Here is a 23,264-nt window from a genome sequence, read left to right on the forward strand (position 1 = left end):
TTACTCTCATGTTGTTTTCTTTTTTTTAACATTATTTATTATAAATTGTATATAGACTTTACAAAAACAATTCACTTTTGGCAAGCAAGATCATTAGATAATAGTGCAAGTTTGTACCTTCTGGTACAATTTACTCAACAACTTCTTCCTTTTCTTCAATAATCTCCTCTTTGATCTCTTCTATTGTTTCCGCCTTGACTTCACTTGCTTGGGCCTTTTTATTGGCATGCTTAGCTCTGTATGCTCTCCACTCTTCCAATGCCTTTCTTCTAGCCAAAATTGCTTCTTTGACGGCTGCGTCAGCTTCCATAGCATCAATTTCTTCAAATTGAGCTGAGTACTCACGCAAGTTGGAACGAACCTTCTTCTTGTCGGCACTCGACAACAAACTTTCAGGGCGGGGTCTCCAAATAAACTCTTTGAACAAATCAATAGATTCATCCCTCAACAATTTACCAGTAAACTCATACAATCTGTATCCATTATCAATGGCATGCAACCAAGAAGACGACCATGCAGCAACGAATCTACCAGAAGGATCCCATGCAATGTTTGTCATTCCAGCATACTGATCGGACTTGAGCAACTTGACATTTGCTGGTGCGCCCTTTTTAGTGTTTTCATCCTCGAAAGATACATCAAAAAATTCAAGCTCACCTGAAGAACGAGAAATGGTGGCAACAACAGCATATCTACCCTTTGGTGACCATGCAATGGTATTTGAGTGTTTGTTGTCAATAATTTTGTACGCCTTGTATTTTGAGCTTGCATTCTTACCCTTGGTTACTTCCAGAGCATAGAAAGTAATACTGTTTTTTGGGATGGCTGGATTCGGATCACCGTCATCCAAACGACTGATGGTAATAAACCTTTCACTGTTTGGTTCCCAGCCAAAATTAACAATAACATCCTTCAATTCAAGTTTCTCAACTGGTACATCTTTTTCACCCAATTTGAAAAAATCAAGGTTAGAAAATGTAGTTTTTCCTGATTTGGTGTGTCTATCAACCTTGACACATAAAAGTTTACCCTCACTTTGCCAGTGCATTTTACAGTCACTGACTTGAAAAAGATTAACAGTACGCAAAACTTGTCTGCTAGGAATCTGCATCACTGCAACTCTTGCAGTTTGATTAGTACTTTCCGGTGTCCAGTATGACAATATATGTTCCAATTCTGAGCCCTTGTTATTGTGTAATCTAACTCCCGCTGGCGCCCATTCAAAGTCTTGAATACCATCAATTTTGACCAATTTCTTCTCCAACAATTGGAAGCTTGGAGTTTCATAAATAGCCAACGCATCGGGCCCTTGACGAGCACAATACTTGTCATCGAACGACCACTTCACCAATGGCCATGGCATTTCCTTTTGGTGCTCAAGATGAGGTGGTAACGCAAACGTTCTAACAGGTTCGCCAGTAATCAAATCCCAGATAACCAATTTATGACCTTCACTTTCAGGACCAAATGGGAACTGTTGCCTCTCAGCAGCAGAATCGGGCAATGAAATTGGGACAGGAGACAATGTCACCATGTATTTTTCATTTGGAGAAAAATCTATAAGTCTCACCTGGTTGTGGAAAAATCTCCTGACGCTGTGAAAATCTGTACCACCCCATGATTGAACACCTTGTGGGTGGATTGAGAAAAGATAAGTACCCTTGGGAGAAAACTTGGCATACTTGGATGTGAATCCTCTTCTTGACTCAACAACGGGTTCGGGATCACTGGCCTTCTTACTCCAATTGATTCCAACGGTTTCTCCAAAGTGAGTCACAACTTGATCTCTTCCTTGTTTATCTTGTAACCAATCATGTAAATAACCGTGTGATTTGAATGGCTCAACTTCAGGTTCTTTGAATTCACCACTAGCTGAGCCATATTTTTCAATGTCTGAGAATTTGTTCACCAACAACCTATGATTTTGATCCAATTTCTTACCATGCAATTTCTTAATGGCTGAATCAGCTTCTTGTGGTGTCTTGTATTGAATGAATAAATACCCCTTGGATTTACCATCTGCTAATGGCATATAAAGACCCTCATCCCCGTCAACTATCTCTCCCACGGTACTGAACAACTTTTTGAGAACCTTGGTTAAAACTGGTACTTTAGATTCTGGTGCAACAGGAGCACCATCAACAATAATATAATTGTCCAACCCAACATCAGCTTCGTATTTTTCCTCCAAATCCGAAAAATCGATATCATCTATATTGATTTCTTTCTCCAACTGCAAATATTCTTCTTCGTTTATTGACATTGTGTGCTAATGATACGAAGGTACTGATGACACGATCAAATGAATTGTTTGAAAATTTATCAAAGAACAAAATAAGTGAAAAAAAAAAAATTTTTCAACATCTACATTATAGTATTGGTGTTTGGATGCGAAATTTACTAGAGAGATCAAAGTAGGTTCTTTAACTACAAATTTCTGATATCCATTTCAACAATCGCTATACTATCAAAGGATGTGTGATGTACCTGCGCATTGGCCCTCCTCTCTGTTCACATTCGTTCATTGTGAGTGACAATAGTGTACTGTTTAGAGGTCTGCAAAAACAAGTGATGGACTCAATAACAAGGAACTTTATCCTCTTTAATGACAAACACTAGGGTGTAGCACCAGTGGTACATCTTTGCATTCCTTTCTATCTAATCAATGCTAGCTTTTCCAACTCTGCTTCCAATTGCCCGTCCTTGCGCAAGTTTTTCAAATCTTGTTCATTACCCCAATACTTTCCTTTGAAAAATAACAGTGGCACCCACTTCTTGCCTACGATCTCGGTAAATGCACTTTCCAAAGCCGCAGCCTCCTTTTGATCTTTAATTTGATCTAATTCAATGATGTGCAACTTATCATATATTCCTTGTTGTTGAAATAAATTGTAGACATAATGACAATCAGGACACCATGATTTCGAAAGCATCAAATACGGGTGTTCAGATATTAACCCCTTGGCTTTGGTAATATAGTCGTCTGACACATTTGGTGATGGTGACGGTTGTGTAGACATGTCTTTCATATGTTTAAGGTGGATTAAGTATTCTATTAAGAAAAAAAGAAAAGATTGTGGCGCAAAGTTTTATGAAATCGTTTCAAGCTGTGAAAAATTGGCTTCTTAATACCATTGAATTAAACAACCTGACATTCTTCCGCTCTCCAGGGAATTCAAAGTGTAAATTCCCCTAAAACTTTGATGACCGCATTGGAGGAAGTTTATCAAGATTGCACGAGTGAGGAGCTTTCCTAAGCTTCCATTGTGATGGAATACGACACGTGCTTTGAAACATTTTGGTGCGTTTATTCGTTCTCTCTCCAATTGAAATTTTGGTTGCAAAACTTTTTAAACAAGCACGAATACGCACTGATGTTTGTACACTGAGACTTGGTGGTTAGAAAGAGGCTAGAAAAGGATCCGGATGAGCTTCACTGTAATACCTAGTGGAGAATTTATTGCACCAGTGTAGATCTGTTGATTGAACACATTCAAGTTGATGCTCTTGTCAACACAAACTATATAACTACATAATTCACTTCCATAACAACAAAAGCTTAGTTCCAATAGATGGAATAGTATCTAATATTCATAATTAAATAGCTTACCTCTATTAAGTGATCCACCATTTACATCTTTTTGATATTCTCTTGAAAATCAAATACAAACCGCCAAAAAAATTCCCCCAAAAACACTTTTGAACGATTCATCTTTTCCTCTTCTTTATCTTTTCTTCTTCCCTCTTCAGTAACATGACCGAATTATTGGTGTCTAAACCCCCCTTTGGTCCGCGCACCAGGTGGAATACAAGGACGGGAAGAAAAACTCAGAACCATAATTATTACAGCCCCTAATTATTACAGCCGTTTGAATGTTACGACCGCAACAAATTATGCAAATGCTTACATTCCGATTTTGGATGAAGTCATTCCCACCACACCTTTGATGGTCATTTATGTATGGCTGTGGTGGGTTCATAATGCAAGTCAAAAATGAACCTATGCATGCGAGGAGTGGTGCAAAGAGTCCACAAGTCAGGTGGCATTGACTCTCGTAAGCACGACAGTTCAACAGATTGTAAAGAGCAACATTGAAGGAGTATACATTGTCATTGATTTCCGTGTTGGATCCATTTTCGTGCGATTTGTAGTTGTTGTAGATTTGGGTCAAAGTAAGTTTGTGTCGTAGAGTCAAACTACTTATAGTGAATCCCCTTGTAAGTATTCACATTTTCTCCCATCACAATGTAATGACATGAACTAGATCCAATCAAAACTACACTACTTGATTTAGTCTCTCATCGTATTCGTTGATTGAAATAGTACAATAGAATATATACAAGTAGAAAAGATGTTATTGTAACAACCGCAACATAATCATACCAAAGACAGCTCTTCCTAGCTCCTCGCTTCTGCCGAATAATCATAGTGCAACTCGGTGATATTCTGAAGCTCCTCTCTAAACTGCTCCATTTGCTTCATCGTATTCCAAAACAGAACACACCAATACATCAATAACTCTCTATTCACAGCACAACTTTTGGTTCTAAACTACAACTACAATCATTGAGCAACGGCTAAGCCATCTACTTTCTTTGCCACTTCCAAGTATTTGGCTTTGGCAGAATCAAACTCACCGTCATTGAGTTCCCCTCTTCTGTACTGAAGTCTAATATTGTAAAGCTCATCATAAGTGACTTGGAGTTGTGCTTGTGACAAATCTTTCCCAAGATCAACAAACTGGGAAACCTTGAATAATCTCTCAGCTGCCTTTTCTGTTTCCTGCTCGGTTAACTCCAACGACTGTGTTTCTGCCAATTTGGCTTTGTTTTCGTTGATCCTTCTCTTTCGAAGCAGGTACTGCTTATTCTGAGCTTTTTGCAATTGTGGTAAAATAAGTATTTCCTTTCTTGATCTTTGCAATTCTTCGTTTTTAGCAGCAACGGGGTCTTCAATAGGCACATAACCAAATCTTCTCAATCTTGGTGCAAAATGCTCTTTAGGAAGCTTGATATCTTTCTTCAATGCCACTCCTACATATTTTCTCAATGGGTGGAATGGATCAAAATAAAATCGAACAAACCCAGGCTCAACTGCATATATCGTGTGATCAACACCAATGCGAACATTCTCACCTGGATGTATCTTTGTACCCCTTTGTCTCATTATGATTTGACCTGGTTTCACAGGATGTCCTTCATGTACTTTTGGTCCTAATCTTCTACCAGCGGAATCCTTGTTGCTGGTCTTGGAACCTGAGACACGTTTTGTGGCAGTACGGATCTGAATTATTGATTTAATGGAGCTGGTTATCCCCGAAACTGGTCTCTCTATGAGAAGCCTCTTCAAGGAAAACATTATGCGAGGGTGACGATAATGGATGAATAGGGGACTTTGAAGATTAGTTTTCAAAATTTTTTCATGCCAATTTTTTTCAAACAATAATCAATGTCGCGACATTAGAAAAAGTAATCATACCAAACCACACCTTACAGTAAAAGAGCCAATAAACACATCAATATATTTAGTCATCTATACAATCTTGTATCCTTCTCCTCCTTTCCCCTCCCCTACCACATAGCGATTAGTCTTATGCCTTCTTGGTACCATATTGTTGCAAAATGTCCAAGGCAAGCAAATGATCTTCTTCTTGTGCTAATCCACTAATAGTTAAAGCACCAATAACGAACTCATTCGATTCAACACGCAAGGGAACACTACCACCATGAGATGCATAATCCTTTGATGACACAAACATGGCCTCTTCAATCGTTTTGCCCTTTTGTCTAAGTTTCTGTCCAATGTAAAAACTCGATTTGCCAAATCTAAATACAGTATTGTACTTTCTCTTGACCCAATTGTCGTTATCCAGTGCAGTGCCTGAAGACACGGCAGAATGGAATAAAGTTTGGCCACTGGTTAAAGTTATATCAATAACTACTCCCTTGTTTGGGTATAATTCTTGACATAATTGACGACCCAAAGAACCCAATTCCCATGCAACTTCACTGTCAAATGATTTGAGTTTGTGTTGGTCTTCAAGTGCTGACAAGTCCTCTAGACTTTTATTGTAGATCTCGTGCGGCATATGGGATGATATACTTTGGTCAATGGACTGGGCCCTTCAAGTTGGAATTCTCTCAAAGAATTTTTCGAAAAAAAAAAAGCTTACTCCGAGAGTATCCTTTGATTTAGCACCACACCCACCTCTGACTAGCACATCTGCATTAACTAGTATCCAATAGCACGCCATCACTCGCTTTCCTTATCAAACATGTATTCAACTCCCCCACAAGTAAGGGCGCATCCTCATCAAATAAACCAACCACACGGCGAAAATCCACAACACGCTACTCTGATGGGAAATGCATTGAATGATGAACAGATATACCAATGGATAAACGAACTCGTGACAGGAAACAATCGAGAAAAAGCATTACTAGAATTGGGCAAAAAAAGAGAACAATATGATGATTTGGCTTTAGTCCTTTGGAACTCTTTTGGTGTGATTACCGTCTTGTTAGAAGAGATTCTTAGTGTATACCCATTTTTGGACCCCCCCAATTTGAGTGCGTCAACTTCGAATAGAGTGTGCAATGCGCTTGCCTTGTTACAATGTGTGGCTTCAAATGTGCAAACGAGAAGTTTGTTTTTGAAGGCGAATTTGCCATTGTATTTGTATCCATTCTTGTCGACCAATGCACGTCAACGATCATTTGAATATTTGAGACTAACAAGTTTGGGAGTTATTGGGGCTTTAGTCAAGAATGATACTCCAGAAGTTATTAATTTTCTTTTAACTACAGAGATTGTGCCATTGTGTTTGAATATAATGGAGATATCTTCTGAATTGTCCAAGACTGTTGCCATATTCATATTGCAAAAAATTTTACTTGATGACCAAGGGTTAAACTATGTATGTACCACATTTGAAAGGTTCCACACTGTTGCTTCTGTATTGTCGAAAATGATTGAACAATTGGCGGTAATAACCACTGCTAATGCCAATGGGAAACCAGTTACAGGACAAGGGCAAACATCATCATCATCATCATCATCATCAAATAGCTCAGGAAGATTATTAAAGCATGTGGTGAGGTGTTATATGCGACTTTCGGATAATGTTGAAGCCAGAAAGGCATTGGCTAATATCTTACCTGAACCATTGCGTGATGGGACATTCACAACGATATTGCAAGATGATGTAGCAACAAAGAGATGTTTGGCTCAATTGTTGGCGAACATCAATGAACAATAATAAAATAGAGTCGAGTGTGGAAGAGTTTAAAAGTAGTAGAATGTAGTTATCCAAAAACTTGTATATATCTTTAGTATACAAGTTGTTTTACTGACCTTCACTCCTCTGATTTTTCATCTATTTAGATTCTTTAGTGTCCAATGGAGTCAATCTCAAGTATGGTTTGATAATCCTAAACTTTGGGAAAAGAGTCTTTGCTTCTTCGTTTGAGACTGATGGGTGAACAATTACATCATCACCTGGAACCCAATTGATTGGAGTAGTAACTCTATATTTGTCACCAGTTTGTAAAGAGTCAACAACTCTCAAAACTTCAGCAGTGTTTCTACCAGTACTGGCTGGGTAAGCCAAAGTCAATCTAATCTTCTTTTTTGGGTCAATAACAAAGACTGATCTAATGGTAAATTGAACACCCTTGTCATCCACATTAGTGGCATCTTGATAATCAATCATATCGTACAAGTGAGCGATTTTTCTTTCTGGATCAGCAATGATAGGGAAATTTAATTTTGAGCCAGTAACTTCGTCAATGTCTTTAATCCAAGCCTTGTGGGAATCAGAGTTGTTTGCTGATAAACCAATCAATTTGACATTTCTTTTAGCAAACTCCGGTTCCAATTTGGCAAAAGCACCCAATTCAGTAGTACAAACAGGAGTGAAATCATCTGGATGACTAAACAATACAGCCCATGAATCACCAATGTAGTCGTGGAATGAAATTGGACCATTGGAAGTTTCAGCTTGAAAATCAGGAGCAGTTGATCCCAATCTAAGTGTTTTTGATTCCGACATTATAGTATATTGCAATTGATATCAACTGTTAGGTAAAAGAAGATGAATAGTAGAAAAAAAACTGGAAAAGTATGAAAAGCGGGTCTTTAGTGTTTTATATATACTCAATAGTAGAAGACAATAAGTGTGCATGGGAGTGTCCCTGTGTGTTGTACTGTATGTATGTGTGTAATGTGTAATAAAAACTGTGGTTCTGTTTTTGTGTTATAGTTTAGCGTACAGTTAAGCAATTAAGCAACTATTACAACAAATCACGTGTAATTTGACATTGTTTTCAATAAACACATAAGCACATACACATACATGTACAACTATAGGAGTATTCAATTTTATAAAGAACAGCGAAGTAGACGACTCCAAAACAAATTTGCGACAATCGACATAGTTTGGGGTGTATCATCGTTAATTAATGCAAAACACAATTGTGATAAGTGGTAAGTGTATTTAAGTAGGCGTTTGGAAAGACAGTCAACCAAAGGACAACAGACACACATATAATAATAAGCTGCAACAATTTTGCATCTATTTTGGTACCAAACTTTTGCATCTACAAAAAACAATACATGGTTCATTCCAGAGTAATCCCTTTTGCAAATGGCAAACTACTTCTCTATACTCTTTCGTATCTACGTATCTCATTCCCTTTCCTTCTATTGTACCACTTTTTCACATCTATAATTTATCATCATCGGAGTCATCAATATATACACCAAAATCATTTAGGCTTTCTCCCATGTCATTTTGCCAATTACTTCTTTTGGCGTTGTATCTAGGATCCAATTGTTTCTTTATTTGAGAATAGTTGTTAATACTTCTTAACTCATCATCATTCGGTGTTGGAATCGTAATGTTTTGATTCCCTCCATCTGGTGGCCAAGGTAATCCCAATTGGTCATCCTCCTTATAATCTAATGAAGGTTCAATGTCAAGGCCGCTATTATTTGGCTTAGACCATGGGACTAGCCACATAAACGGAGAGCCTAAAAAGTGCTTGAGGTTGCCCCAAAGTCCGTAATCGTACGGAAATATCAAATCATCAATGGTAAAATTTTGAGGAACTGTGTCGTTATCTTCATCCACTCCCTCGTCGCACTCTTCTTCATCCGCTCCCGGGTCACACTCTCCTTCCAAATCTTCGTCGTCACGATAGTGTGATTCTGTATCGGTAGACTCTGGCCCCACGAGGCTATTCAACTCATCATTTTCTTCTTGGTTCATGATATCATCCAAAGGGTATTCTTCATCATCAATTGGAGTTTTGTTAGTCCATGTATTCAATTTTGGTAATTTCTTCCCATGCAACTGCTTATAATTCAACCTAATTGACTTCCATAGTCTTTTGCTATGAAATTGACTATCAATTCTATCCCACTCCCAAATCTCAATCTGAGTCATACCTTTACAAATATTGATCAAGCATCTTATGAATAACAACGAAATGCTCAACAAAATAAACAAATCTATAGGTGTGAAAACAACAACAGCAATCAATTCTGATCGCTTTATAAGATAAATTGGTTTATCCAGGTCATTATAGTACCCAATAATACGTTCACAGAATTGAACAAATAAATATAAAGTCCCCACAATTACCCAAAATAAAAACCTCATAAAATGAGGCAAATTGTTTGCTCCAACACAATTGAGAGTCCAGGGACAATGGTGGTCCATCGCCATCACACATTTGTTACACTTTGAACAATGATGAGTTCTAGGTGGCTTGTAAATTCGACATTTAGTACAATATCGTTTCCATTCACCCTTTTTGGGATTATAGTTCTTAGGAGGCTCTCCTGGACTGGTATATATCGCTAAAGCATATGATGCCCAAATCATCGATGCCAAACATTCGTATATAATTTGTTGGGTGGTTGACAAATGATGACGAAGAATGAAATAGTGTGAACCATAGGCGGTGCATGCAATAATTGCCACAGGTATTATCACGCCCAATAACGGCCATCGAAACTCAAGCATCATCTACACTTGGTGAAAAACAAAACACACAGGATTTGGATAAACTATAGTTTGGTTGATACAATACAGTCCATTTGAATCAAAGTTGGATTGAGGTGTGTTTGTAAACCCACGTCGTGTACTTGCGTATCATTTTTTTTTTTCTCAAGCACTATGAAAGTTTTAGTGGCGAAAAAATAGCAGACAAACTTGATCACCATATAAAGAACAGAATTCATACTCAGTTGGCTTTATCACCCTTCACGATTGATAGTAACACGCAATGGTATGTCCCGTGATGCCCACTTGTTGCAAAATTGAGATTTGAAATTTACTAACTCTTATGCATTAGACATCAATTGGTACTGGATATGATTTGTCAAACAGTGTTTTCTCCCCAGGTATGTTGAGCTAAATTCATACTTATATATGTCCGAGTAACATCTTACTAACAATCGACCCCTCACCATAGATGGAAGAAATTTTCAAGTAGAATACGCAATGAAAGCGGTGGAGAATGGAGGAACTTCAATCGGTATCAAATGCAAGGATGGCGTAGTATTGGCTGTTGAAAAAATCATCAACTCAAAGTTGTTGGTGCCAGGAAAGAATAAAAGAATTCAAACGGTGGATCGTCATATTGGAGTTGTTTATTCAGGCTTACTACCAGATGGCCGTCATTTTGTCAATAGATCACGAGATGAAGCCCAATCATTTAAGTCGATATACAAGATCCCCATGCCAGTTCCAAACCTAATGGATAGAATGGGAATATACGTACAAAATTACACTTGCTACAACTCGGTTAGACCTTTTGGTGTCGTTTCGATAGTAGGTGGTGTTGATGACGACGGCCCCCATTTGTACATGATTGAACCAAGTGGTACTTGTTGGGGATATAGCGGAGCAGCCACTGGTAAAGGTCGTCAAATTGCCAAGTCTGAATTGGAAAAATTAAACTTTGAAGAATTGACATGTAAGGAAGCTGTCAAGATTGCAGCAAAGATTATCCATTTAGCTCACGAAGACAATAAGGATAAGGATTATGAATTGGAGATATCATGGGTGAGTAAAGAGCACACTGGTGGGAAACATCAGTTCATACCAGAAGATGTGTTGGTAGAGGTAAGAAAGCAAGCCGAAGAGGAGGAAGATGACGATGAGGAAGAAGAGGAAGAAGGTGGTGACGAGAATAAGGACGAGGAAATGGAGACATGATGAGAGTGCCTTCGTGGGTTAGAAGTCAGCCTACAATAGAAATTCAAAATCGTGTGATATAGTGCAAATGCTAGTAGTTTGTAAGCTTAGTGGTTGCAGTGATGGTAACACATAGCCTCTAGTTATTAGTGAGCACTACGGAGTTGCAGTTTGGAGATGAATTCTCCCCACCGACTGACTCTGTTCTACTCAGACACCTGCATATAACCAAAAAAAATGTAAACAAAGTACGATTCAAATCTGAAACCTGCAACCTTTAACGCGAGTACCAGTTACTTTTTAGAGACCCCATTTCTAAAAACAACATGCTTCCAGATGCTCTGGTTCTAGAGTCATCAAACTTGAGCAATAAAGAATCGGTTGATTTGTATGTTGAAGAAAACGATCCCGAACTTGAACTACGACTGGTGTCAAGTACGCGATCTTCAACCCACTCACCACGATCGCATGATATGTCAAGCCCCTTCATTACAAACCCGCAATCGCCACAACAAGAGGGACCAAGTCATTCCGGTGTCAGCAGAGAAGATAAAAATACTAGCAGAAAAACAGTTGATGTGTTCAGCTCGCCCAGGCAGACTACAAAGAGACACCAGGATTTTGGTAATGAACTGGGGAAGCACTCACCGATCAGGAACGAATCGTTTGTTGACAATTCACTTGATTATCCAAATCAAACCCCGATAAAACTCCAGAACCAAAATGTGTCACCGTGGAGACAATTTCGACCTCCAAGCAGCCTCATTGCACTGCAAGGATCATCCAGCATCTTTGATAACAAACCAAATTTAAAATACACAAGCACCACTGTCCCCCAATCTACAGATACAGAAACAAACACCCATTCAGAAACTGAAGATCTTAACAAACAATTGGTACATTACAGACTAAAACTTAAAGTGATGAAGGAATTTTTGCAAGATTTGATTAAGGAGAAAAGAATTGATCCGAATGAGATTGGTCCGATCATGGCCGACGTGGACGTCTATTCAAACCAACTGCTGCTCGAAAAACAAATTCATCAGCTTCAAGTTGATAGGAACGAGTCACTAGAAATTATGGATGGTTTGCGCGCAAACCTCGAAGAGTTTGAACGATGTAGTAAAGATCAAGATGTCAAAATAGCAGACTTGAACAATATCATTGAAAAGTGTCGGGAGTTGATCAGTGAGTTTGCAGCGCATTTACAAAATGACGAAAAGACAGAAGTTTGGAGGAGTGTACTTCACCAGCTGGCAGCTATGCCGCTTTCTGTACAAGTAGAGGGCCTTATTCAGATTGCAAGTGGATTGATACAGCTGTCAGTCAATGGAGGAATCCACACTTCAAATACACAAAGTCCACCATCAACTCCACCTTTATCAACTTGCCAGCTGGATGGGAACATTGATTTAGCAAAACAGATTGAAAAATTGGAATGTGAAAAGGACAAGCTTTTGCAACTAAATGCTCAACTTGAAACGGATTTAAATGAAAAGACTCAAGAGGCTCAAAAATTGCGTACGGAGCTTGAAACGACTGTCGAGTCAAACATGTTATTGAAAGAAAAGATGGAGTTAGAAGGAAAAGAAAACGCTGAACAGGTGACACATTTGAAGGCTGTGATTGAAAAGTTCGAGCATGACCTGAAGAACCAAGACTATAATTACGCTGCGATTGATGGTAAGGACAGGGTGATACCTTCTTCACAGTATGAAAGTTTGGTCATAGAGCATCAAGATCTTCAAAAAGCTTACGACTCTCTACTCAATGAGCTCAACGATTTCAGGGAATCTGCTGCTCGACAATCTCGCCTTGATGTGATGGAGAAAGAAAAGCAAAATAGCTCCAATCTGGAAACCACGTATCTCAGTGAGCAAAATAATAAAGTGGCAGAACTTCGAGGTGAGCTTGATCTAGCGTTGAAGAAGCAACAACTACACGAGTCAGAGTTAGCGCAGAAGACGTACATAAATTCGCAACTTCACAAGGAGAATGAACAATTACAGATAAAGTTGAAGAAAATGACTGATTTTGTTACTTATACAACCACTGATGAGAAAGAACGAGTCATGAAAAAGTTATCGGTTATGGAATTTCAGTTCAAAGACTTGTTGAAATTTGACTTGAGTGAATTTCAAAAATTGATACAATCACTCAACAAAGTAGCCGAGGATGAATCGTTACTCAATCCAGTCAAGAAATATGAACGAATCAAAAAGGCTTTAGTTGGTGATATTGATGAAAGTAGTATTCGAATCATGAGAGAAAATCATAAATCGGTATTTGAATACTTTGTAAGAGCAACTGACATATTGATCAACAATTATGTGAGATTATTGCTTGCTGAAAATTGTGAACAATCCACTGAGAAATTGGAAAAACAAATGACGAAGCTCAAGGAACAGAATTCACTTTTGAAGAATGAATTGGAAAAACTCTACAAACAGGTACAGGAATCTGCCATAACAGAGATGGAGTCAGCAACATCACGATTGAGATTGGACGACATGAGACAGAAGTGGAAAGCTGAGAGGGAAAGGCGACTAATGGAGGATAGGGAAGCACAAAAGCGATATAGCGAACTAAGAAGTGAAATAGCCAGACTCCAATCTGGGTCATGAATGGGGAATATTCTCAGTTGAAGACCAAAGAAGCTTACTTATGCGGATTGCTCAATCTAGATACGTGAATACCATTAATGAACTTTATGTACTACATAGAATAAATCCTATGTGGTACGTTAGTTTTACAATAGTACAGCATGAATAGAGTTGTTGACTTGTCAAACTGTCGTATAGTTAAACAATTATATTCTTTTTCCACCACCAAAGCTCACACAGCTTTTGTGATAAATGTATACCTCATGCGAGATGAAACAATGAGCGCATTCGCTTCTCTTTAAGCTCAGAGTCTTTAGTGAGAACTTGTAGTCTACTGGTCATGTATTAATTTGTGGCAAGTCCAATAGCTTGGCTCAGCGTATCTGTGTCGTGAGGAAAGTCCAAAAATGCGACATTCTGGTACAACCCTACAAATTTTCCATGAGAGGAGCTTGGTGTTGAACCGAAGCTCACGAGATCCAGTTTTTCATCTTGCACTGAGGCTAATGAGAAACTCTACTTGCATTTTTTATCAATCCCGAAAAGTTTATTAAAAGTAAAGTACCCTCACTATATAAAAAAAAAATAAAAGTTTGGACGACCGAACCCCCCGATCCCCCGTCCTGCAAATATTGAAACACACTTAAAAAAAACAAAAGAAAAAACAAACAAAATCAACAAATGAAACCAAACCCAATTCAATAGCTAGTAAAGTCAAGAAAAAAGAAAGATGTCACGTTAGAAAGTTGAGCCACCCAGTTTGGAATACTAATTGGTAGACCTTTGTGTGTGTGTGTGTGTGTGTGTAACTAAATAGCTTGACTAACTTTGTGTTCTCCCTTTTCTCCACTTACACTAATTGTTTCATTTTTGATTTCATCAACGTCATCAGAGTCCCCTGTACTTGCAACAGCATTTCCCTCTTCATCAGCTTCATCATCAACACCAAATCTTGTGCTCTTTAATTGAGCAAAAAGTTGTTGTTTTTGTTGCTCATTCAATTCGTGTTGCTTCTTGTTCTTTATATGGTACATTGGGTTCAATGACCGCAATGTAACTCCCTTCAAGAGTGGCAAGTGTCCGTACTTCTCTTCGTAAAGCATCAACATCAAAGTGACAATAACTGCAAGCCAGTACATATTGTAAGAAATGACCGACCCATAAGTGGCGGAGTTTTGCCAACCCAAAAGCGCATTGAACACGTCCCAACCATTGTCAATTTCTGGGTTACAACAGTTGACATGCCAAACTGACTTGGCAATATCATAAGTCCCAGGGCCGGACCCATTTTCAGAAGCATCACCACCAGTCTGATTGTTGAAAACGTGAGACTCAAAGTACCAAATGCCTCTGGAAAACAAACCGCCTGCAATCAAGTACAATATACCGGTTGAGATGATCAAAAACACTTGCAATGAAACAGTTGATCCAGAATAGTACAAAATTGTACCAACAGCAATACCGGCAATCAATCCACAAATGACAGGTATGGGAAAAGCAGTGGCTGGTGAGTTCAAACCAACACCACCAACGAAGACAATAGCTTCCAAACCTTCTCTAAGACAAGTAATGCATGGCAAGATGAACATACAGTACTTTTTAGTCAAATATCCAATCTTGAATCTATCCTTCTTCTTGTCCGGGACTTTAGTCAATGCCTGTGCCAACTTGACTCTCCATTTCTCCTTCATCTTGTTAATACGCAACATAGCAATACCCATCAATGAAATCAAAACAGTGGCAATTATACAAAAGATACCTTCCCATAAGTCCTCAGATGACGACCAGATATCATTACCCAATGTGTAAAACAAGGCGATAAAAATGGCACCGATTATAAGACAAATAATGACACCCAACGCGGCACCATACCAAACTTGGTTCCGCAATTTCTTGTACACCTTCGGATCATCTGTAGCTTTACCGATACCTTGTTTCAAAAATGCTAACAAGACAGAAACAACAACAACTGCTTCCAAGCACTCTCTGAAAACAATAAAAAAAATTTGAACGTTGAAAACATTCACCATGATTGTTTAATATAAAATTAAAATATGTTGTGACACGTGATGGGTTGCAAATATAAAAAATCGTATTAGATCTGCAAAAAAAAAATTTACACTTTAGCAGCAAAAGTGATTATGTGTGAGTGGGGGGTGGGGGGTTAAAGTTTCGGTGAAGAAGAAGAAGAAGAAGAAGAAGAAGGAAAAGGAAAAAGGACATGATCAAATCAACGACCTCTTTTTCATCTCATTTTATACTAGAAACTATCAAAGGAGGCTTTAAATTTTTTATTAGCTTTTGAAGCTTTGTATTTTTTAACTTTGTATGTAGCAAGTAGTAGTGTATTTATGGTTAATTTTATTGTTCTTTTCTTCTTTTTTTTTAGTTATTTGGTAGCAATTTTTTATCTGATTAATCTCTAAATTCATAATCAAAATACACTCTCCTCCTTTGGAGAGGGTGTTTGACTGATAAAATTCACAACTTACCCACCCTTTCAGTAAGGGGAGAACTCAGCGTAGTCGTTCCCGCCATAGATTTCCAATAATAATAGTTAGCTAAATCCCTCACCTTCCACAACTAACTCGTGCGCCTAACTCTTTCCAACGAAATTTAATGAAACAATTTCCTTTTTTTCTTTCTTTTGTGCAAAGTGAACGGCACCAATTCTATTGTTTGGATGGAAGTAACCAATCAAATTCAAGCATTCAAAAAGAGGCTTAACGTGAGAGAAGAGAGAGAAGCTACATTTCCACTGTATGCAGTATAAATTAAAGGGATTCACGGTTATAGCTCGATGGTGCATCTGCTCATGAAGTAATCCCCTCTATATTCGTAGAGAGGTAGATTAAAGAGAGTTGGAAGAGTAGAAGAGGGAGTTGAAATCATGACCAGTTGTTTTTTTGAGGTTACACTTTCATTATAAAACTCCGCATATTAATTCAAAGGGTTGTTGATTGTTTGATTATATTCTACCCTTTTTGGTTTTCTATTTACTTACAACCTCAACCATGCCGCGAGTGTAGTTCTTGGATAAAGTTTAGTAATGTTAATACTATGTTTTATTTGGTAACACAACACCACCCCTTTGCAGTATAATTCCTGGGGATCCAATTGGGCCTATCCTTATATTGCTTATAAGAATCAATCTTTCGATTCACCCATCAGCAATATAACAAGAGTCTCTACTTTATGTTGCATCTACCGCTGAAAGTTATATAACACCGTCTAGAGCAACACTAGAAAAGAAGATCTTACGAACTATTTTAAATAAGGGTAGAGGAATCACATTCAGGGGTTTCTATATCCTTTGAAATGAGCGACGCTCAATATTTGCCACTTAGCAACATATTGACAACATAATTGAAGCAAGTACCCACAAGAGCCAACCGCTCTAAAGAGCGATAATGCAGCCACAGTCCATAAGATAAATGCAAGGTAAATGTTTCGAGCTGTGTCCCCAGGCTCATACACTTGCACCATAGTCATTATAAAGATCAAATTTGCCAACATCCAAAAAAGCACAACTTTTGTTCGTACATCTTTAGCGTAGTCATCCCCATCCAACACATGCTTGATGGTTTTCTTCTTGTTTAGCTTTTTACTTGATCTATTCGCCCTTATATTGTACAATGTTTCAAGATAAACTTCATCAATGTTCACATCCATAACAACAGCTTCATACTCACCTTGTGCATTTTGCTCAATAATATACTGATTCGTTTTATCTTCTTGCGGGTTATTGTCTCCCTTGGTACCCCAGGACACATCGTGGGTATTACAAAATGCAAAAATTTGCAACGTGCAGGTGTATGCGGGGATTAATAAAAAATACTGTATCGAACAAGTCAACATATGCCATGGATCGAGGTACAATATCGACATCAATGTGTACAACCCATAAGTGGACAATAGCGAAACCACAATACTTACCAAAACATACGACGAGGTGTTCCCCAGACCAAATTGGTCTATCGTATTGACAACGAAAACTAGCCCCACAATCAATGCGTACAATGAACACACCGTTAGCAATATTATAAGTGCTTTGAATATATTTTTAGAAGCATGAGGTCGGTTACCAATGGAAGCAATAAACAACGATGTCAACACACAAATGCATAGATAATTAAACAAGGTAAAAATCCAAAAACCCCCATTGTGCCCCAAATGCTTGTAAGATACAAGTGACCCGGTAAGGAAATAATAAGTCAAATAAAAATTACTCAACGAAAAGAATGAGAACACCAAGCTTACTGTTTGATATATGAATTCAACATGAAGCCAAAATTTTCTTGAAAATGAGTGGTCTGTGTACCAAATTTTTCTCCCGTGATACAAGGAGTACAACGCGGCAAAGAATGCACCATTGATCCACCGTCTTCTTTGTGCAAGAAACTCCGAAATGGTCTCGGGGACATCAGTTTCACCTGTGGCCAGTTTCACAAATTTCAAAACCCAATTATCACCCCTTTTTGACACAAGTTCCCAGCACAAAATTCTGTCCTCTGCCAAGTACATATTAGCTTCAAAGAAATTGGTTTTGGTGTTTTCCTTGTCCTTTTCATGAGACTTGAGTAAATCCTCGCCTTTGAAATAGGATGCAAGTGGACCGGTTCCATCCTCATGATTTTTAAGGGCAATGTAACGATACGCTGATAAAGCACCTGGAAGGACCGATATGTAGCCAAACAATGACTCCAACGGCTTATCAAGAATATTTGATAGCTTATACTCAAAGTTTTGAGAAGCAACCAATGGGTTTATCAAATTCCTCCAACCTTTTCCTTTCATGGCTTTAATTTCCCCAGCCGCACCAGCAACATTTGAATCTTTGTCAAATGCCTTCCATAAATTGTAGACAGCATGGTTATCGGGTTTGGTCCCCACGTCAAGAAGAATAATAACATTTGGGTCCAATATAGGACAAAAAGCGTTGAATAACCACCGGTGTGAGTTAATCTTTTTTTGATTTTGCTCTTTTAAACAAAATAGAACCTGAACTGGAGTCAAGTTCTTTTCGTCACCCTTAAACTTCAATTGTTCATCAATGGATATTTGAGTTGTGTATTCAAATAAATGAGCTTTCACCTGTTTATTGTTTACGTATGGCCTTGTCAAATTATCCTGATAGCACCCGGTTGCCGTGAGCAATTGTAAAACCGATTCATTGACTTTGTTCCTACCATCGGCAACAATAACCACTTGAATCTTTTTCCAGCTATCTTTACCCCAAACCTTGGATTTGCGTCTGGAACATAAATGTGCCACGTTTTTCATCACCCCATGCATTGTTCTTGCGAATGCAAATTCGTCTTCATTATACATAGTAATGCACACTAGAATCTCTGTTTCTCTACCGTATTTCGCTGCTCTTAATGTGAAGCCTTCTTCAACAAATGTATCGGGATCCGAAGTACATGCGGTATAGGTCATATTAGTGAATTCTCCAAATGGTGATTCAGTTCTCGTCAATACTTTGCGCAACTCTCCAGGTACGGGATTCTCCAATACCAAGTTTCCTTTTTTACCCCCAACGAGTCTCACTTTCCTGCGTGTGATGGTCTTTTCCCTATTTGGATTATATACTGCGTCAATGTTTTGCATCAAGTTGCCATCAATTGATTCGGTAAAATATTGTGCTTCATCGTTAGGATCGGATAAATGTGAGTATCCAGTGTATGCAGTGGACTCAGAATACAAGGATTTTGCATCGTCCCTAGTCTCTTCTTTTGTCCCATCTGTGTCAAACTTTTTGTCATCTTCATAGTATGTACTTTGATCATCCGCATAGTGACCATCCGCATAGTTCCCAGCGTCATAGAGCGTACCAGGAGTGAAAATTGGTTCAGGAGGATCTAAGTATCGCTGACTGCTAATTGTGCTCCCTTTAAATGAAGATCTGAATGGTGACCCGCTATTCTTTATATCATCATCATCAGCATCATCAATCAATACCTCTGTATTCCTTTGTCTCTTTGGAGATTCGCGTGAAGTATAGTGCGCCCTAGGTGTAGTCTCGGAATCCATGTGTGGATCAAACTCCAAGTTTGGTGCGTTCCCAACAAACGGGGACTTTGCATGTCTGCCTTGTTGGTTGGCTCTACCTGTGCTTCTCGAGAAAATGTTTGGCGATTGCTTAATTGACTCTCGGTTTTGCTTGATTTCTGAAGCTGGGAATCCAACAAAGTCCTCTGTGGTGTCTTCTTCACTATCATAGTCCAACGGCTGATACCTCTTTGCAGGACTTGAGCTTCGCGTGTATGCAGCATATGGTTGTCTTATTGAAGATTGTTTTGGCTCATCACCATCGTCAAATGGATTCATCATGTCACTATCAAGCAAGACTTTACACTTTAAAAGCTGGAGATGCTGATGGAGTGTATTCTTTTTGAAAAAGGTGAACTTATTTGCATCATTGCCTCAGTTGAGATTAATACCATCATTTTTGCCTTAGTATTATGATCGAGTACCGTAAAAATTTCCAAATTTGTCCAAAACGAAAACAAAAAGAAAAAAAAAAAAAAAAAAACAAACACAGAGATTCTACAAAGTGACACAAATGAACACTGACAAACCAAAAGTAGTTCTATGACTTCAACATCGAGAAGGTCTACACTGATTGAGCTCGAACAAATGCTCTTCGCTGCGGCCCACATTAAGTTAAATGTTGCAAGGCATAATCACCACGAAACCAGAATGGAACAGATTTACTTGCCAGCTCTTTAAAATTCAACCAGATCAACACCATTATGCGTGCGACTAAAAAGATCACTCGGGGAGTAGTTTTCTTGCTTGGAGTAACGACTTTCGCAATAGCTTTAGTAGAATTTCAATTGTAATCTTCGTACCAATCAATTTTTGTAGAACCTTCAAAAACAAGTTGCAGCATTTTTTTTTTGCAACAAAATTGCTCGAAATAAAGACGAAAAGTCTTTGACACAAACACTTGCTTATCATTTATAAAGATTACTGCTTAACCGAACTATAATGAACAAAATTTACTTAGGTTAGACTGTTTATTCTCACTCAAAATGCACACAACAAAACTTAATAGCATCAACATTTAGTGTTTACTAGGAAGAACAAAGAATGATGAGTTTACAATCGCAACGGTGCACCAGAGACCTATGACGTAAATCAAAGCTATTGTAGACGACTTTTGGCTAAGGCATGTTTAGCTTCCGGCTCTCCGCTGTGAATCAGCGTGTGGCAGATTGGTGTGCTCTGATGTCTGCATTTTGAAGATCGTGTACTTTTGACAAAATCTACGCAATACATGGCCCCTTTTTTTGATCTCTTACTTTTTGCTGCCTCACAGATATAAAGTGATCTAGGCAATGCACCTGTTTCAGCTTCATGAAGAACCTTGATATCCTCCCTCATTCAAGAAAGAACGATGCTGATACACAGGTAAACAAAAGCACTGGTGGCGACCAAAACTCGTCCCAGATTTCAAACGTCGAATTCGGTACCTTGAAAAAGGTTGGAACCAATGTGTCACAAGCATCGACATTTAGTAATGCAACAGCCAAATCCAATCCATTAGTCAAGCTTTTCACTCGAAACAGATCACAATCCAACGTTGCTGCCAGAAATTCAGAAGTATGCATTTTGGATGCTCCGGATTCGAAAGTTGAATTCGACGACAACGAACCCTTGAAAGAACCCAAAATTACCAAGTTGAGAGCCGCGAAAAAGATATTGAGTCCAACGAGCAAGCTGCATTTCGATTCTGTGATAGACTCAAGCTCCACTGATGAAGGAATCTCCAAGAGGCAATCGAGCGAAGAATCGAGGGGGAAGAAGCAAATAATATCGTCACCCCTGTCTGGTTTCCATAATTTATTCCACAAATCTCACTCTGCAAACGGCTTGTCCAAATTTGGAGATCGCAACGGTGAGGACAAAATACACACTAGCTCCTTAAAGGCCTCGATTTGCTTATCCTCAAACAATTCCAATTCTGTTGTGAATGATATAATGCTCGCTCGAGTTTATAAATTTACAAATGCTAATTTCTCAAATGAAGATGGTGAAACATTTGCAGAGCATTCTTCGCTTCTTGATATTCATAGGAAGATGTTGACCCCTGCCGATCTGTACATTCAAAACAAATTGAATAAGCACCATCAACATGAAATTGGGCTAGGTATTGTTGATAAAAGTGAAACTGCGGTGTTGGGCATGCCAGCTAATGAAGAGGCAAAACTAAATAAATCACGTCAGCAAATATGCTCGCTACTCAAGCCATTGTTCATACCATCCAGACAGAAGAAAGTGGCATCTTCGAATGAGTATCCATTTTTGGGGCACTCCCTAGATGAAATAGGGCATATAATCAGAAATCAACTTTCACTGGACTCAAATAGACCTGCCAACAATGTTGAGCTGACCCCAAAGTATGTGAAATATAAGCTGAGGTCAAACAAGTCTAGCTCAAAGGGTCAAGTGCTTGGTGCAGATACACATGACAGTATGTGTACTACACCTTTTGATGAAAGCGACTTGAGGGAAATCATCCTGGATCTAACCACAATTTTTTTGTCATGTTTAGGTTGGTTAAGGCGTGATGTGCTTCAATCTGTGAGACCGTCCGAAAATAGCAACAAACAACGCGGTTTTGATTACCTAGATATGTGGCAAATCTTATCCCAATCATGGTTTTATTACAACAAAAACATTCGCTTTCAAATTTTGCAAATATTTCAAGTGGTGTTCACTACCACCCCTAGATGGTACGGAGAGCCAATCTTGCCCTCAACTTATATCGATGAAGTCTTGCAAAATTCTTTCTGTACAGTATTTATCGTTCCCATAGTTGAAGACAGCAAGAGACGCTCGATAGCTTCACTGTCTGTAACGACCATTGCAAGCTGCGGAGTGCTCGACAATCACGAAAAATCATTGTTTTTACATGACCCAACATTGCTCTCGAATGCATTACACTGTCTTGGCTCGCTACAGGCTTTACCACAATCGAGTTATTCCAATACCGAGATTGAAACGCATAATTTGAAACAAATAATGAGGGTCATGATAGCAAACTTGTCTAATCTTTCTTGACCATTTTTGATGTTGGAGTGTTTTGTTGGGCAATGCCTTTTCGGGTTGTTGTGCTCATTACACATTGTCCTCTCGGGAGTGCTGGCTTTTTCGTTTCATGTAAACTTTTCTTCACAGAGCTTAATACGAGAGCACATTTTTGACCACTTTGAACTCGGTGTCTTATTCACAACAACAGGCCCCGAAGAACTTCAATTCAAAGTAATCCTAGGTCACGTGGAGAGAATAATTCAGGATATATATTCAAGCTCCATTTGTGTCATATCAACCTAATCAACGCACAGAGAGAGAGAAGGGTCAAGCCTATCACGTCTCCATTGTCTTGAGGTGCATAAACGAAGATTGTGGGCTCAATGTGGAATCTTCCGGTGTTGCATCATAGAAGTGT

At 38.6% G+C, this 23,264-nt stretch overlaps 12 protein-coding genes across 12 annotated transcripts; 4 read left to right on the forward strand and 8 right to left on the reverse strand. All coding sequences in view use genetic code 12, as the record gives it.

The window, feature by feature from the left end:
- Positions 1-130: 130 nt before the first annotated feature.
- On the reverse strand, positions 131-2,263 carry PRT1 (translation initiation factor eIF3 subunit b; the record flags this gene model as incomplete). Its single annotated transcript, XM_036808442.1, has 1 exon — positions 131-2,263. One exon carries the CDS (start codon positions 2,261-2,263, stop codon positions 131-133), a length of 2,133 nt encoding a protein of 710 aa, XP_036665178.1.
- Positions 2,264-2,654: 391 nt separating this feature from the next.
- CPAR2_805550 (uncharacterized protein) lies at positions 2,655-3,020 on the reverse strand (the record flags this gene model as incomplete). Its single annotated transcript, XM_036808443.1, has 1 exon — positions 2,655-3,020. One exon carries the CDS (start codon positions 3,018-3,020, stop codon positions 2,655-2,657), a length of 366 nt encoding a protein of 121 aa, XP_036665179.1.
- A 1,544-nt stretch (positions 3,021-4,564) lies between these two features.
- Positions 4,565-5,359, reverse strand: MRP7 (mitochondrial 54S ribosomal protein bL27m; the record flags this gene model as incomplete). Its single annotated transcript, XM_036808444.1, has 1 exon — positions 4,565-5,359. The coding sequence occupies one exon, from the start codon at positions 5,357-5,359 to the stop codon at positions 4,565-4,567; it is 795 nt and encodes a 264-aa protein (XP_036665180.1).
- A 232-nt stretch (positions 5,360-5,591) lies between these two features.
- Positions 5,592-6,089, reverse strand: CPAR2_805570 (uncharacterized protein; the record flags this gene model as incomplete). The annotated part of the gene is made up of 1 exon (XM_036808445.1): positions 5,592-6,089. The coding sequence occupies one exon, from the start codon at positions 6,087-6,089 to the stop codon at positions 5,592-5,594; it is 498 nt and encodes a 165-aa protein (XP_036665181.1).
- A 186-nt stretch (positions 6,090-6,275) lies between these two features.
- Positions 6,276-7,259, forward strand: CPAR2_805580 (CCR4-NOT core subunit; the record flags this gene model as incomplete). The annotated part of the gene is made up of 1 exon (XM_036808447.1): positions 6,276-7,259. The coding sequence occupies one exon, from the start codon at positions 6,276-6,278 to the stop codon at positions 7,257-7,259; it is 984 nt and encodes a 327-aa protein (XP_036665182.1).
- A 117-nt stretch (positions 7,260-7,376) lies between these two features.
- PRX1 (thioredoxin peroxidase) lies at positions 7,377-8,051 on the reverse strand (the record flags this gene model as incomplete). The annotated part of the gene is made up of 1 exon (XM_036808448.1): positions 7,377-8,051. One exon carries the CDS (start codon positions 8,049-8,051, stop codon positions 7,377-7,379), a length of 675 nt encoding a protein of 224 aa, XP_036665183.1.
- A 672-nt stretch (positions 8,052-8,723) lies between these two features.
- On the reverse strand, positions 8,724-10,031 carry CPAR2_805600 (palmitoyltransferase; the record flags this gene model as incomplete). The annotated part of the gene is made up of 1 exon (XM_036808449.1): positions 8,724-10,031. One exon carries the CDS (start codon positions 10,029-10,031, stop codon positions 8,724-8,726), a length of 1,308 nt encoding a protein of 435 aa, XP_036665184.1.
- Positions 10,032-10,290: 259 nt separating this feature from the next.
- On the forward strand, positions 10,291-11,225 carry PRE10 (proteasome core particle subunit alpha 7; the record flags this gene model as incomplete). The annotated part of the gene is made up of 3 exons (XM_036808450.1): positions 10,291-10,293; positions 10,360-10,408; positions 10,480-11,225. 3 exons carry the CDS (start codon positions 10,291-10,293, stop codon positions 11,223-11,225), a joined length of 798 nt encoding a protein of 265 aa, XP_036665185.1.
- Positions 11,226-11,530: 305 nt separating this feature from the next.
- On the forward strand, positions 11,531-13,828 carry CPAR2_805620 (uncharacterized protein; the record flags this gene model as incomplete). Its single annotated transcript, XM_036808451.1, has 1 exon — positions 11,531-13,828. The coding sequence occupies one exon, from the start codon at positions 11,531-11,533 to the stop codon at positions 13,826-13,828; it is 2,298 nt and encodes a 765-aa protein (XP_036665186.1).
- A 788-nt stretch (positions 13,829-14,616) lies between these two features.
- CPAR2_805630 (FTR1 family protein) lies at positions 14,617-15,837 on the reverse strand (the record flags this gene model as incomplete). The annotated part of the gene is made up of 1 exon (XM_036808452.1): positions 14,617-15,837. The coding sequence occupies one exon, from the start codon at positions 15,835-15,837 to the stop codon at positions 14,617-14,619; it is 1,221 nt and encodes a 406-aa protein (XP_036665187.1).
- Positions 15,838-17,101: 1,264 nt separating this feature from the next.
- On the reverse strand, positions 17,102-20,140 carry CHS1 (chitin synthase; the record flags this gene model as incomplete). The annotated part of the gene is made up of 1 exon (XM_036808453.1): positions 17,102-20,140. The coding sequence occupies one exon, from the start codon at positions 20,138-20,140 to the stop codon at positions 17,102-17,104; it is 3,039 nt and encodes a 1,012-aa protein (XP_036665188.1).
- A 1,029-nt stretch (positions 20,141-21,169) lies between these two features.
- On the forward strand, positions 21,170-22,876 carry CPAR2_805650 (uncharacterized protein; the record flags this gene model as incomplete). Its single annotated transcript, XM_036808454.1, has 1 exon — positions 21,170-22,876. The coding sequence occupies one exon, from the start codon at positions 21,170-21,172 to the stop codon at positions 22,874-22,876; it is 1,707 nt and encodes a 568-aa protein (XP_036665189.1).
- Positions 22,877-23,264: the final 388 nt, after the last annotated feature.

The sequence above is a fragment of the Candida parapsilosis genome, contig 005807 (genome assembly GCF_000182765.1).
Source record: "Candida parapsilosis strain CDC317 annotated contig 005807".
In the NCBI taxonomy this organism is placed as follows: domain Eukaryota; kingdom Fungi; phylum Ascomycota; class Pichiomycetes; order Serinales; family Debaryomycetaceae; genus Lodderomyces; species Lodderomyces parapsilosis.